General features: G+C 39.8%; 1 protein-coding gene across 1 annotated transcript in view; it reads right to left on the reverse strand.

The window, feature by feature from the left end:
- The window catches only part of RABGAP1L (RAB GTPase activating protein 1 like), a gene marked incomplete at its 5' end in the record, with an annotated part of 208,595 nt that overhangs the window by 77,652 nt on the left and 117,175 nt on the right, over positions 1-13,768 (reverse strand). The window contains 2 exons of the mRNA XM_080348482.1: positions 8,607-8,750; positions 10,122-10,247. Coding sequence (XP_080204608.1) covers positions 8,607-8,750; positions 10,122-10,247 — 270 coding nt within the window. The remainder of the gene's footprint in view (positions 1-8,606; positions 8,751-10,121; positions 10,248-13,768) is intronic.

Consider the following 13,768-nt stretch of genomic DNA (forward strand, 5'->3'; position numbering starts at 1 on the left):
TTCTATTTATGTTTTGGATTGCTTCCAGCAAAACATTCGTTTGGCAACTCTAATATGTTGAGAGCACACAATAAACTTCAGGAATGTCACAAATGTATGTATTTTGCCGACAACATAAATATATGGGTCTGAAGCTCAATTTTCCCTTTTTAAGTAAGGCAGGCTTGGACCATGCTCTGCAGGGATATTCACGTTAATTAACATCTTTTCCTCAGATACAGTTTGTACATCTTGTACATTTATTCTAGTCCAATGACAAGACAACTAAGGCAAAGAAAGGTTAACTCTCATTCAAATAAGGCACGACATAAACCAGCAAGCTTTGTATGAGCAACAGATACAGCTTGCTTGCTAAACAGTTATATTAGACAGAAAAAAAAAAGAAAAAGCAAATTGCATAGATATCTTGCTGTTAATGCATGAGGTATTGCCAGCCTCTCAAACTGGGCTTCCCCCTGTGGCTCCATAGTCATTGCTTACTGCAAAAACTCACAACAGGAAACATCGTAACACAAGAAAGAAGAAAAGAAAATCCAGGAATCCCCATTTTGATACTATGATGCTGTGAATACTAAACAAACCAAATTAAAACTAGTTGACTGAATAATTAGATAAACAGGTACCAGGGAAATGGTAAAAATGGCACTGTGGGGTTCAGTATTTGTGTCACTTCTCTGTATTTTGCAGCATGAAAAGGCACACAATAAATAATACTACCACGCAACCATGAACCTGCATTAGTATGATTTCTCATGACATTTTGGTTGGTTGGTTGCTTTCAACAGAAATGAATGGGATTTAGGAGTGCTAGTGAATGTTTACATGTTGTGGGTGATTTCCACTAATTTGCTGCTGAGATGTTGCTAGAGCGTATTGAAGGTAAAGAGTGCTATGAGATTAGTGCTTCTTCCTCTCCAGCTTCTGTGACTGTTCTCATAGGATAAAAACTAACTTTAAATCACTTGCACATATCAAACTGCTCCCTGACATGGGGTATTTCTGCAGCGGCCTGTTCCTAAATCGCAGGTGGCTGGTTAGGGCCTGGCAGCGTGCTTTCTCCGTTTGCCTAACCAGGCCATATAATAAGACCACTTTCCTGGTTTTCAGAGGTTTAAATTACAGGGCCTTTACACATTCCGTTCCCTCGTTCCAAACTTGATTAATATGAGGACAATGAAGGAGGCCTGAACACACACTAGGCATCAAGGGCCTCACCATCCACGTACGACAAGGACAGAAAGAAAGGCCTCATATCTCTGTAGATAAGACGGGTCTGCCAGCTCTCGTATGGAAACAGAGAATGGTTGTGAGAAATGTCCAGAATCTTCCAGTCTCCTTGAGAGGATACAAGGTGAGGAGTTCAGAACATCTCCTGACAGAGAACCTTATCTCCCTGCCCCTCTACATATGGTCACGTAACACAATTTGTGCCCACGTTGAATCCACGGTCCTGCTTCCTTGCTCTCCACCTGATCTCCCGCTCAGCAGTCACTCTTCGCTTTAGAATCACAGAATAGTTTGGGTTGGCAGGGACCTCCAAAGCTCATTGAGTCCCACCCCTGCCATGAGCAGGGACATCTTCACCAGCTCAGGTTGCTCAGAGCCCCGTCCAGCCTGGCCTGGGATGTCTCCAGGGATGGTTCATCCACCATCTCTCTGGGCAACCTGGGCCAGGCTCTCACCACCCTCAGGGGCAAAATCATCTTCTCCCTTCTCTCTTTTTCTTCTGCACCACAGTGCTGTACTTTGAAAAATCAGTGTGGCCTCAGATTCCAAGCACAAATTAATGGAAGGTGTTTTGGCACAGACAGACTGCACCACCCTCTTTTTAAAAAAAACAGTCCCCAAATTAGCTTAGTTTTCTGGATTTGCTCATGGAATATCTCTCTCCCATTTGTGATGCTTTCCTTCAGTTATTTCTGAAGCGTTTTTGAGGACTGCCAAGACTGCTTTAGAACACGCTGCTATTCAAATACAGCAGATGGCACTGGTGTTAAGTAAGCATTATGGAAATTTACTGTATTCCTAGAAAAACCAACCAAGTGCACATCAACTACTAAGTGGCTAAAATATTTCAGTCGCAATGGGGAAAGTAATTCAGAGACAGGCTGTGACATGGCATCAGATGTCTCTCCCCTCGAAGGCATAAACCAGATCACTCATTTAGGTCCCTCATCTTCTGTAACTTGTCACCTGTATCTTAAAGCATTTTCTGAAATGGAAGCAGCCTCAGCATTTTAGGACCAACAACATTTATCGGCATCACCAAAAAGGTACCTTCTGTTCACAGAAGTTATCTTGAATTGCAGATTGTTGTGAGACTGTGTTTTCTTTGCTCACGCTGAGTATTTATCACCAGCCTTGTTATTTTTGGGATAAACAAGCTGTAGCTCTGAATGGAAGATACATAAATTACAGATGCTCACAGGAACAGCTGGACAACATAGTGTAAAGCGTTATATTAAACCCTGTGGCTTTCCAAGAACATCTTAGATGTACTCTATTAAAATACTCTTCTCAGTCCAAGCTTGAATTCTTATAAACTCTGTGTAGCTTTAAAAGTTAACAGAGCATTCAGTGTTGCCCTGTCCCTGTGGCAATACACAACACTGCATTAGATACCTCAAAAATTTCTGCTGTTGACTGAAATTTCATATCCCAACACCTACACTTATGACTTTCAGTTTGAAAACAACTTTGAATTCTTTATCATTACAATCTGAAAGTTTTAAACACGCATATATAAAACTTTAAAATAAGTTCCTCATCCATCAAACACACAATCAAATACCGCATCCTTTTTTCTGTCTTTTTACTTTGATTTCTGTTCTAGTACTGAAAAGAAAAACTAGTAGAATACAGCTGGAGTCATCAGATAAACTATGTTAAAATTCCTTTTAGCATGGCTTTAAATAACTCATCTAAATACATAGAAGCGAAACATCCAGGGCCAGAAAACCTGAGCAAATTCCATTGCAGACTTCAAGTTTTTGCAACAAAAAAAGATTATGATTGACATGTCCACAGATGCTTGAATGTAGCAAACCAGCATTACCACTGGACATGCATGTTCAAATTCCGGTCTTCTATCTGGAGTCTGAGAGATAACCTGTTCTCTTGCTTCTTAGACTAATTACACGCTACCAGTCTTGGAAATAAAACCTTTCCAGTCTCTTTATCAGTCACTGCTGTTTCATGTAAAGATTTCGGAGAGACACTGAGCTCTCTAGAAGGTGTAATGCAAAGAGCAATGGAGAGGAAGAAAGACACAGTCGAAATGCCAAAGTCTAAGCACCTGAATTCATCAGGAGGAACACAAACACCCCCTCCAGCCTTTTCCAACTCCCATGTATGACATTGACTTTACTTCTGCAAATATTACCGAAATAACGCAGGCAGTTTCAGCACAGACCTGTACCTACTTGGAACTTGAGCCTAGCTTTTCATATGCTGTTACTGAAAGAGATTTCATTTCCAGCAAGCCCAATCTGATGTTTTGTAAGATTTATTGAAACATTCATAACTGGGAGGGTTAACAAATGCAGACAATGTGTCAAAACCAGCTGATTTTTAAAAGTTCAATTTTTCTTCCCCTATAGATCTGGAGAAGATAAACAACTGTGCACAATATTTTACGTAATTCACATTTCATCTGAGTGCAGATTTACAGAGGAAGTGGGCTTGTTCCTGACTCAGTTCCTGAGGAAGTTTAATAAATTAAAATGTTAATCTGCTCTTTCTCAACTCTGTTGGAGGCATCACAGAAGTATTTGACAGTGACGGATAAAAAATAGCAGGCTATTATGGTATCTACTACTCCGTTAGTACGAACACGCAAAGACGAGCGGCCTTATCGTCTGAGCGATACCATACGGCGCAGTGTTTCCTGGCACATCCATCCTTCAGCAAGACACGCTAAGACAGAAATCAAATCTTCAGCGCCAATAGTTATAATTCTTCTAAGATTTTCATTATTTCATTAGGAAGCAGCGCTCCCGGGGAGCACATCTACACAACGTGGTGCCGCATTTTTACTACCACTAGGTGTTCGCTTACCAGCACCGAGCCACTCACAGCGTAAAAGATGTTTAAAAACACGCATCAGTCTTCGTTATCACAGATAGTTTCTCAAAATTGATTATAGAAGTTATTTCATACAAAGTTCTGAATGCAACGGTTGATCAACAAAGGCCACGGAATGATGGTACGTACTCTGTTGCCCTGAAAATAAGATCTATCCCGAAAATAAGGCCGAGCATGATTTTTCAGGATGTTTGAGGATGCTTGAAATATAAGCCCTACTCCAAAACTAAGTCCTAGTTACAGTTAATAAAAGAAGTAAATTTAAATACTGTCCATGCACCTGTACATGTACAAAAAGTAATAAGATTTGGAGCAAAAATTAATACAAGAGCCTGTCTCATTTTTGGGGAAACAGGGTAGCTTTCAGTTCCCACTTCTTCCCCTATGCTGTTGTGTGGTCCTGTGAAAGGCAGTTTCACTTTTCTGTTATTGGCTATATTAGACAACATTAAATTATTTCATATTCAAAACTGATAATCAGTTGCATCCCCTTCTATTCAGTGTTGATCACAGAGCAGCATCTTAGCAGTCAAACTATTAATTTTTGTAATGAGACAAATTACTGAGATTAAAATATACAAATATCTGAGCCAGTGCAGAAAAGGCGGCATGGAGTAGGGTTTTTTATACACTCCCTAAAAGGAGAGAAGCAGAATTCTCAAGTATTTTATATCCCCAAGAACTGCACATGAAAATAGCCAGATTGACTTAACATGGAGGTTACCAATAGCATCCCCAAATTGTAGGTTAGGAATGGAATGACAGCTTGAGCTTTCAATCTCCTTCAGTTTAGGCAGTATTGTATATATCACAACCGGTTAAAATATTTTGCTTTTTTACGCAGAGAAAATAACAGAAATTTAAGAATTGCTTATAAATTGTCTGCCAACTGGTTTGTGGGTTTGGTTGTTGGTTTTTTTCCCCCCCTCTTCTAAATGCCTACTGAAGGTCACTTATTAGTGCTTTCAAAACACATATTTTCATATTAAATTGTAAATTTTAAAATGCAAAATGAATTTAAATGTCAACACCCAGGTGCAGTTGTTGCACCAGGGACAGCTCTATCTAAGCAACACACGCTTTACCTAGACAAGTCGCTATTTCTGAGCATGACTTTAAATAAATAATTCGAAATGGAACAAAAGGAGACAGCAAAACAGAGCAGGCTCACCAAGTGTTCAATAACATCATGTCATATTGATGGATAAGCCTGACAGGTCCAAATACAACTCTGAATTTCATCAACAAAGTTGTTCTTCAATGCAAACAGAAATAGCAACAGGAGAAGAGACAAATAAAGCAGTTGCAACAGGCAGCTCAAAGGAACATTGTAGAACGATCTTCAGCTGATGCTGACGTGAAAATTGATCTACGTAGCTGGGCTCAAAAACACGTAGTTTGCTGTAATCACATGAAAATTTTCAACTGCTGTGGGTTTATTACAGGCAAAGTATTAAGCCTTAAAATATGTACCATGGCACTGTGGAGCCTCCAAGTCCAAAATTTTCTTCAAGCTTCTGTCATAGGAAATACAAAGAATTCCAAACCATCTCCTTACTAGGTGAGGTTGAATAACAAATTCTCTCCTATTGAGACAATATTCTAAGGCCACTGGAAATTTGGGTAATTTGGGCACCGAACCACATTCTCAACAGCATGAAGAAAGCTTAAAAATAAAGAAGGTCAGAGGAAGACAATGGGATAAATGAATTCAGTCACATAGAGAACCACAGCAAGTCCCAAATTTGTATAAATTTAAATACAATAGTTCCTTCTATCAAGTCATATTTAATGAGAAAATGATAAAAGACCTCAGCCGTAATGACACGAGCTTTGATGGGATTTAAAAAATTTCTCAATAAAATGTAATTCCCATCATAAATGTAACTGTTTTTTCCTAGGTGAGGCAGCGTACCTCCCTGGCTACCTGCACAACTCCAGCGTTTCCAACAGGAATCTGTCCTCTCTGCATCGAGAGTTAAAGAATATCTACAAGGACCAATTTCACTCTTCCAGCCAGAGCCAAGAACTAAAATGACAAATCCCATCCAAAAACCCTTGGTTGCCACCAATTGTTCATCCACACTTCCAATATCTTCATGGGGACCAGAGAGGCTCCCTTGGAATGACTAGTTGGCAGCTCCCATTCAGCAATGGCTCCGGCTGTTTTTCTTCACCCAATATTTTTTGTTCATAAAAGAGTTGCATAGGATGTAAACGTTTTGTCACCGACAGACAGGACAGGGATGTGGAGAAAGCACGGTCAGGAAGGAAGCTGAAGGCTATTTAAAATTCATCTATATCTGTGACAAATTAATGAGAAGGCTGGAAGCTTGTTTTAAAAATACAAGGCAGTTCACATCAAAAGCTTTTTGATTTTGAGGATTTTTTTTTGCAGAAGAATACATTCCATTGGTAGCAGCTGCAACTGTTTCTTCTCCTTCCAGTTGCGGCATTACAGGCATGCTGGTTGTTCAGAGATAAAGAAAAGAACAATTAAATGCAGAACAACATTCTTTTTTGACTGCTCCATTACTCCTTCTGGAGGCTGCCTGGACAGACAGCTCTGCTGTATGATTTCAGTCCTCCATTTAGGAATGGTTTCTTTCTTATTCTGTCTATGGCCATATGCCTTCAGATTTTATTTTTGTTCTATAATGAGGGCCAACTAGATTTTTATTTTAATATACTTTTAATCTACGCTCCTCCCACAGTTCTCAGGAGCGCTTGTCGCTTCAGGCGGGTTGACTCACGCATCTCCGGAGCGGTTTTCCGCTGGCCTGCGCTGCCGCCTCAGTGTGTTGTCTACATGCTGCCCCACTGTTTCTCAAGATGTCTGTATGTATCGTCTCACTTGAAATCCATTTTCTTACCATTCTCGGTTTATTTTTAGCTGTTGTAAAAGAGGTTCCTTTAGCTTTATGTGACTACAAACACTAACAAGTTTCCCTTTCTCTAGCAGACTCTCTCACTTGCTTCTGGGATTCTTTCACCTTCTTTCCCAGAGTAACTCCTCCAGACACGCTGAGATAAACACTGCCAGATGTGAGATGAATGCAAATGCTTTAAGAGTTGTTCCTATTTTTTTCATTCTAAACATTAAATCTATATTAAGCATGACTGAAAGACTTCTTCAGCATATTTTATCATCAAGTTTAATACAATAAAAAGTGCAGGAGCTTTGGCCAGGATGTAACTAGGCCGCTATCACAATAATCACCACTATGAAATGAGGTTCTGTACTTCTTGACAAACGATCTTTTACAACGGTTATTTCTGAGAGCAGCTCTACATCAATATCAAAATGATGTAATAAACTGAACTGACAAAGAATGAGGAATTCCACACCAGAAGCTCATTCTGAAAATTAACTAATGACTCAAAAGTGATCAAGGGATTGTGTTCATCTGCTGCACAACCATCTCTGCAGAGAAGATGACAAAGAGCAGAAAAAACTAACAACCTTTCTGCTTTTTCTGTTTGCTCACTTCAAATAATCAAGACATTGTGAAAGAAAGAGAGCTCAGATGTTTATATGAAAATGTGAAATTGCCATTACTACCTTTCACACTCACTTGGATATCTGGTGGTATTAACCTACCTCTCTGATAACTGAGCACCAATATGCAGAAGAAGCAATATTCTTAAGAAAAAAAAAAAGATTGCATTATGAGTACTGGACAATATTTAATGCTAAATGCTATCAAGACGTGCAGCAAGCCTGAAAATTTGCAAGTAAAATACTTCACAGTAAAAATTAACAGAATGAACTAGAGTCAAGAGTGTTTCATAAAGTCCTTTGAAATTAAAATTGTCTCTTTTTTTTATTTTTAAATGTTTGTGACCCATTTAAACCAGAGAGGAAATCAGTGGCAAGTTCAAAAGCAGGTTTAATTTCACAGATGCCCTGACTTCCTGGTGACAAAAGCAAGTACTAATAATTTACTAAAACAAACATTCCAGACTATCAATCTATTCTGTTTTTCCAAAGGAAGTGCAGATAGGTGTACAATACAAAACCATACCATTTTGTATCTGGAGTAACACGTTCCTTATTGAAATAGGGTTAAACAGTAAAAAGAGCTTCATTCGGCTGTGCTGTTTGGTAGTTCTCACTATTTGTTTAATATCCGGCCATAAAGCAACTTGCAATACCTGTGCTGTCTTTGGGCACTGAATCAGACAATCTTGAGAGCTTTGTCTCTAAAAGTCTGCTAGGCTTTTACTACTAGGTATTAGAATTCCTAACTTTGAATAAATTATTTAACAAATCAAATGAAGAACAGATGTGTGCATCAGATATTCTTAATTAGAACCTTTAGCAAAGAATGAGGCAATCCACAGTTCTAATTTTAAAACCCGCATCTCACTGAACATCTTCTCTCCAATACATCCATGGTTTCTACATAATTCAGTTACATGCAGTTTGAAATTAAACAGTCAATGACTCCAACAAAACGAAATAAAAAGAGAGGGAACATTTGTGGGGTGAAGGAAAGGCTTTCTGATTCGACTATGTTTACCTCGCAGAGTAGTAAGTCAATGATGTGGAAGACCATGCAGAGTGGAAACTTGGCAGTAAAAAGAGTGAGGAACCACTGGGATGCGTACATATGAGCTTCCAGATTGAGGTCTGAGAAATGGCTGTACAAGTCAGGTAACTGCTCCTGGAGAAAAGGAAAACATACATGCTTCAGTATTACTCATTAATGCGAGGTCATCATCTATGCTGCCAGTAAGGACTAGGTTGCTAAACACTGAAAACCACAACAAAGTCCAATCCTGGCTTCTTTTAAGTGATGGAAATACGTTTCTTCATAAATTTCAGTGCGCATTATTACAGTTTTTAGTAAGATATCTGTACTGTGGATTCTATCACAGTATCAAATAATGTACTGAGATTATACTGAGAAACTTCAAGAGTCGAAAGGCAAAGTGGTTGTGAAATCTATGTCACGCATGGTCTATATTTTTAAGCTATTCTTTCACTGTCTTGCTGTAAAAGCTTCTGCTAAAAAAACACAAGATACAAGAACAAGGAGTTCACCTTGTGGAGCTTGAAAGCAACAAAGCAACTCCAGCAGACAATTTCTCTAACAAGGAACACGTATAAGCAGCACAAAACATACACTAATAATCCTACTGTACAATGCTTATATATTAATACTCAGTTAATAAAGTAGAAATCTTTGTTAACATATGTAAATATTGAGAGGACCATATGCCAAAGTTAAGTATCAAATTAATTACTATGTAATTCTACTCCACCAAGTAGGAAATAGGCACCATTTGACAACCAAAAAAAATTATATAATTAAATTAACAGTGGTCTGTTTTGTTTGGTTTTAATCTATCTCACAGGGATGCATATGGTCATCTGTAGGAGCTGACTCCAGCAGCCGCTTTCACCGTGCTCACAGAAGTGCAGGTCAAACCTTAATGGACTGTTAGTAACTGCTTATTAGTCAGAACAACAATGTGTAAAACTTGAAGCTGCTTATTTATGTTAAATTGCTCTATGAAATAATTCCATCTGAAAAAAGAACAACGTATTGAAAACACAGTAAAATCTACAAAATGACCTACACCGGATTCGTATTTCATAAGTGGCAGGGTGTCCTGATATGTCGGACCTCTTAACCAGCGACATAATTCACAGAAAGTAGGACACTGGTGGTGGCAGCCCAAAAGATATTTTGGCCTTAATAGAACAGAGACATTCTCTCTAAGCAACATCACAAAACAGGGAAGAGAGAGAATAAGCAAACACAGAGAGGGGGAAAAACAACCAAACAAGGTGCCTACTCCGCTTGGATCCAAAGATTAGCAGCAAGACTGGTATACAAAAGACAAAATCCATTAGAAATAAACCTGACTCGCAACACTTGGATCCAGATATTAAGCTTCCCTGGTTTGGTTCTACTCCACCTCTAAAAGGAGACAGGCTTCGTTGTGAAGTAGCTTGCAAAGCATTAATCTCTTCTTCGTGTCAGTAATTCCATTTATAAAAGTGGAAGCATTTGTTACCCTGGCCCCACCTGCATTAGCTTCTCCAGCTGGAAAAATTTGCAATGGAGATCTTCAAAGTTATTTCTGTAGAGGTCCCTCAAGCCGTAGTCATACATTATTTTCACAAACACACAGAATGCCTGCTCCTCCGGCATCTGCTTGGAAAAATACAAAACCATCATTTTAAAAAAGGCATCGAGGCTGGAAATTCCTTACACAAATACACACACTCAAATACCTTGTGCTTGATAAACTCAGAACCAGGGATATATTAACATTTTCAGCAAAACACTCTGAATGAAGAATTAAGCAACTAAAATCCCCAGGGGACTATTCTGCTTGATGAGCACCTTGATTTGGCTCTGTATGACCTGCTTTGAAGAAAATGTGGGATCATATTGCAGGTTAACGGCAGTATACAGCCCTACAGCAGCAAAATGGTCATCATACTCTTTCTGCTGAACAACCAGGACACAGCTCTCAGCTGTGAAAAAAGGAGGAAAGAAAAAGACCACAACACTGATTTCTACTGAGAAGGACTTGGTTAAAAGACCTTTAGCAGAGACCTAAGGTATAACAAACCTTTAGTGAGTATAAGGCTCATCTACTTTTATCCAAACCTTGGGACATCAAACTCTCTGAAGTCGGATGAATAGGGAAATAACAAATTTTGCCTTCAGTACCAACCAAAGCTCTTGGGGCTGATCCCACCTAATTACATCACGACTTTTTCAGAAGCCCTATCTCCAATAACCTCTATTCCATTTCTACCAACACTTCTCATCCAGCCGAGCTGCAGAAGGCGGCACTACAGATGAGCTGTGTGAGCCGCTCTCCAGTTACATTTCTTGGCCTGAGCCCACTGAAAGTTGAGTTTGTCATGAAACCTCCACCAATCAGACAACTCTTAATGATTCTACGATTCTAACTCCCCCTCCACCCCAGCGCCTTCAGGTAACGCAGTAATGAGACAGGAACATGCAGAGTCACCGCACACCCCAAACCAGTTTTTCAGTCACATTTAAAAGCAACCTTTCTTTTGCAAGCACCAGATTGGAACAAATAAAAACAATTATTGAGTATCAAGAATGACAATTCTTGACCTTTTAGTATATTCGCTCATTCAGCCTCTTGCCAACCCCATATCAAATACCAGCTATAGATAAAAGCTCGGGATTTTCTTCAAAGAGAATTTTAACCTCTTGATATTTACCTCCAGGGTTTCGTCTTTTACGGTTCAGGCTATGATCATGGTCTGCCTCCAGGGCTGTGGGCAGACACTTTCATTTTAATTTTCAGAAAGCACATATGAGAGTAACCAGTGTGCCCAAAGAACTGCCAGATCAGCAGCTAGTGACCTGTCTGGGTTAGATCACAGAATCACAGAATGTCAGGGGTTGGAAGGGACCTCGAAAGCTCATCCAGTCCAATAATCCCCCTGCCAGAGCAGGAACACCCAGATGAGGTTACACAGGAAGGTGTCCAGGCGGGTTGGAATGTCTGCAGAGAAGGAGACTCCACAACCTCCCTGGGCAGCCTGGGCCAGGCTCTGCCACCCTCACTGAGAAGTTTCTTCTCAAATTTAAGTGGAACCTTTTGTGTTCCAGTTTGAACCCATTACCCCTTGTCCTATCATTGGTTGTCACTGAGAAGAGTCTGGCTCCATCCTCCTGACACTCACCCTTTATGTATCTGTAAACATTAATGAGGTCAGCCCTCAGTGTCCTCTTGTCCAGCTCCAGAGCCCCAGCTCCCTCAGCCTTTCCTCACGCGGGAGATGCTCCACTCCCTTCAGCATCTTTGTTGCCCAGGAGAAGCTCTTGGGCCTCTTTTATCACACGGAATGATCCCCACTGACAGCAGCTAAAAGCTGCAGATGAAGTAAAGGGAAGAAGTAGTTTTACCCTGACCAAAAGCCTTGAATTTCTTGAATTTGCTCTATAATAGAGGAATGCAAATTTCTTTTATTTTTAGTAAGGTAACAATTATTTCTAATAGAATGACAGATGCTCATGCACAAGCACACCTACCTTGCATGCTCGATCAGACACACGTGCAGTGACAATCAGTGACAATCATTCCTCCCCTGAGCCAGGGAGAGGGAATGGAGGCAAGTCCTGGGCCAAAGGCATTTATTTACAGGCAGAGGCCACCAAGTCCTTGCTCGCAGTGGGCAAAAGTTCTCCAGCATTACCAGCCCCAAGAATCCAAAATCATAAATCAAGTCTTAATTTCTTATGTTAAGCAAACACAATTTTTGGTGCTTCCATTCTGATTTTTAGCATTTCGATATTTGCCTCTTATTACGTTTTCTTTGGAGACACAAAAGCCAGAAATTTACCATTTTTTAAAATGAGGATTTAGTTTTTCACATAGCAATGACTCAGAGAGGCAGATAACAAGGAAAAAATAATCAAATACTGTGAGACTTACAGTAAAATGATCGGAGTTGGCAACACTGTCTGCCTGTGAGTTACCTGCCCACCTTTGATGGGAATTTCATCAAAATAGCAAAAATCACAAAAAGCCAGGATGGAGGTTCAGGCTACCCAGCCATCCCTGAAACATATCTACACTGCAGAGACAAGGTATCCTGACCCAGCAACAAGGGAAATGGGTCTAGAAACCCATGCAAAGACACAAGAGTGAGAGGGAGTCTCAAAAGCGTTCACAGCACAGGGACTGGTTGGTGAATCTGGGAAAAACAAGAGTCTGAGGATGTCCTGGGAAGCTCCCAACTTAGACGAGCTCATTGAGACTGCTTCCCTGCACCCCTTTTCTCTGATTATTTCAGTCTAATATCCTATTGTGAAAGCAAAATGTTATAAAGGGTACATTAAAATGAGCACAATTGCCATTTAGTATTCCCTGTGTACAGGGCAATTTCTTCTGCCTCCAGGAACACAAAGAGCGGAGGTGATTCTCGACAGCAATGACAGCACACAGCTCTGGGAGAGGAGCTGAAGTATTAGTCAAACGCTACGAATGTGACACCCACTCATTTCTAAACAACTCTGTATTGAGAACAGAGTATTCTTCTGCCCAAAAATCCTTCCTTGGGTAAAAAGTTAATTGCAAAACAAGTGTGAGATAAGCTAATTTGCAGTATATGTGGGATTGGAATAATGTGACTCATTACAGGTTTGTCCCTGAAGAACCCAAAGCTTCTCGGTAACACTGTCGCTGCGTATTCTGCTCCTTAAGTCTCCAAGGAGTCACAGATCTCACTAGGAATCACAGCTTAAATTAATCTGAATTTGAGTTCTAGATGTCTTAGGAAGCTCATGTGTAACATACCTACCACCAACAGCCAACGCAAACCCACAATCTGAAATGTATTTCAAGCCAGTTCAATAATTTATGAATTAAAGCCTGACAGCAAAGGCGGGCAAGAGCCTGAGTAAGAGTTGTTCTTGAGGTTTTGGGTGGTTTATTCAGATATTCTTTACAATATCCATACTACTTGAATCTGCTGCTTTTCCACTGATATTTCAGAGTTAAAGCATCTTGCAAATATTAAAAAAAAAATATGTGTATTTATCTACCTCTATACACACACACACACACATATATAGGAAGCAACAGATCAAAGTTCAAACCGTTTTTGGTTATAGGCTAAAATAGCAAGGTTAAAATTCAGCTTTCACGCAAAAGATTTTATAAAATGTCTTCCGGA

Source organism: Nesoenas mayeri (assembly GCF_963082525.1).
Source record: "Nesoenas mayeri genome assembly, chromosome: 8".
Lineage (NCBI taxonomy): Eukaryota > Metazoa > Chordata > Aves > Columbiformes > Columbidae > Nesoenas > Nesoenas mayeri.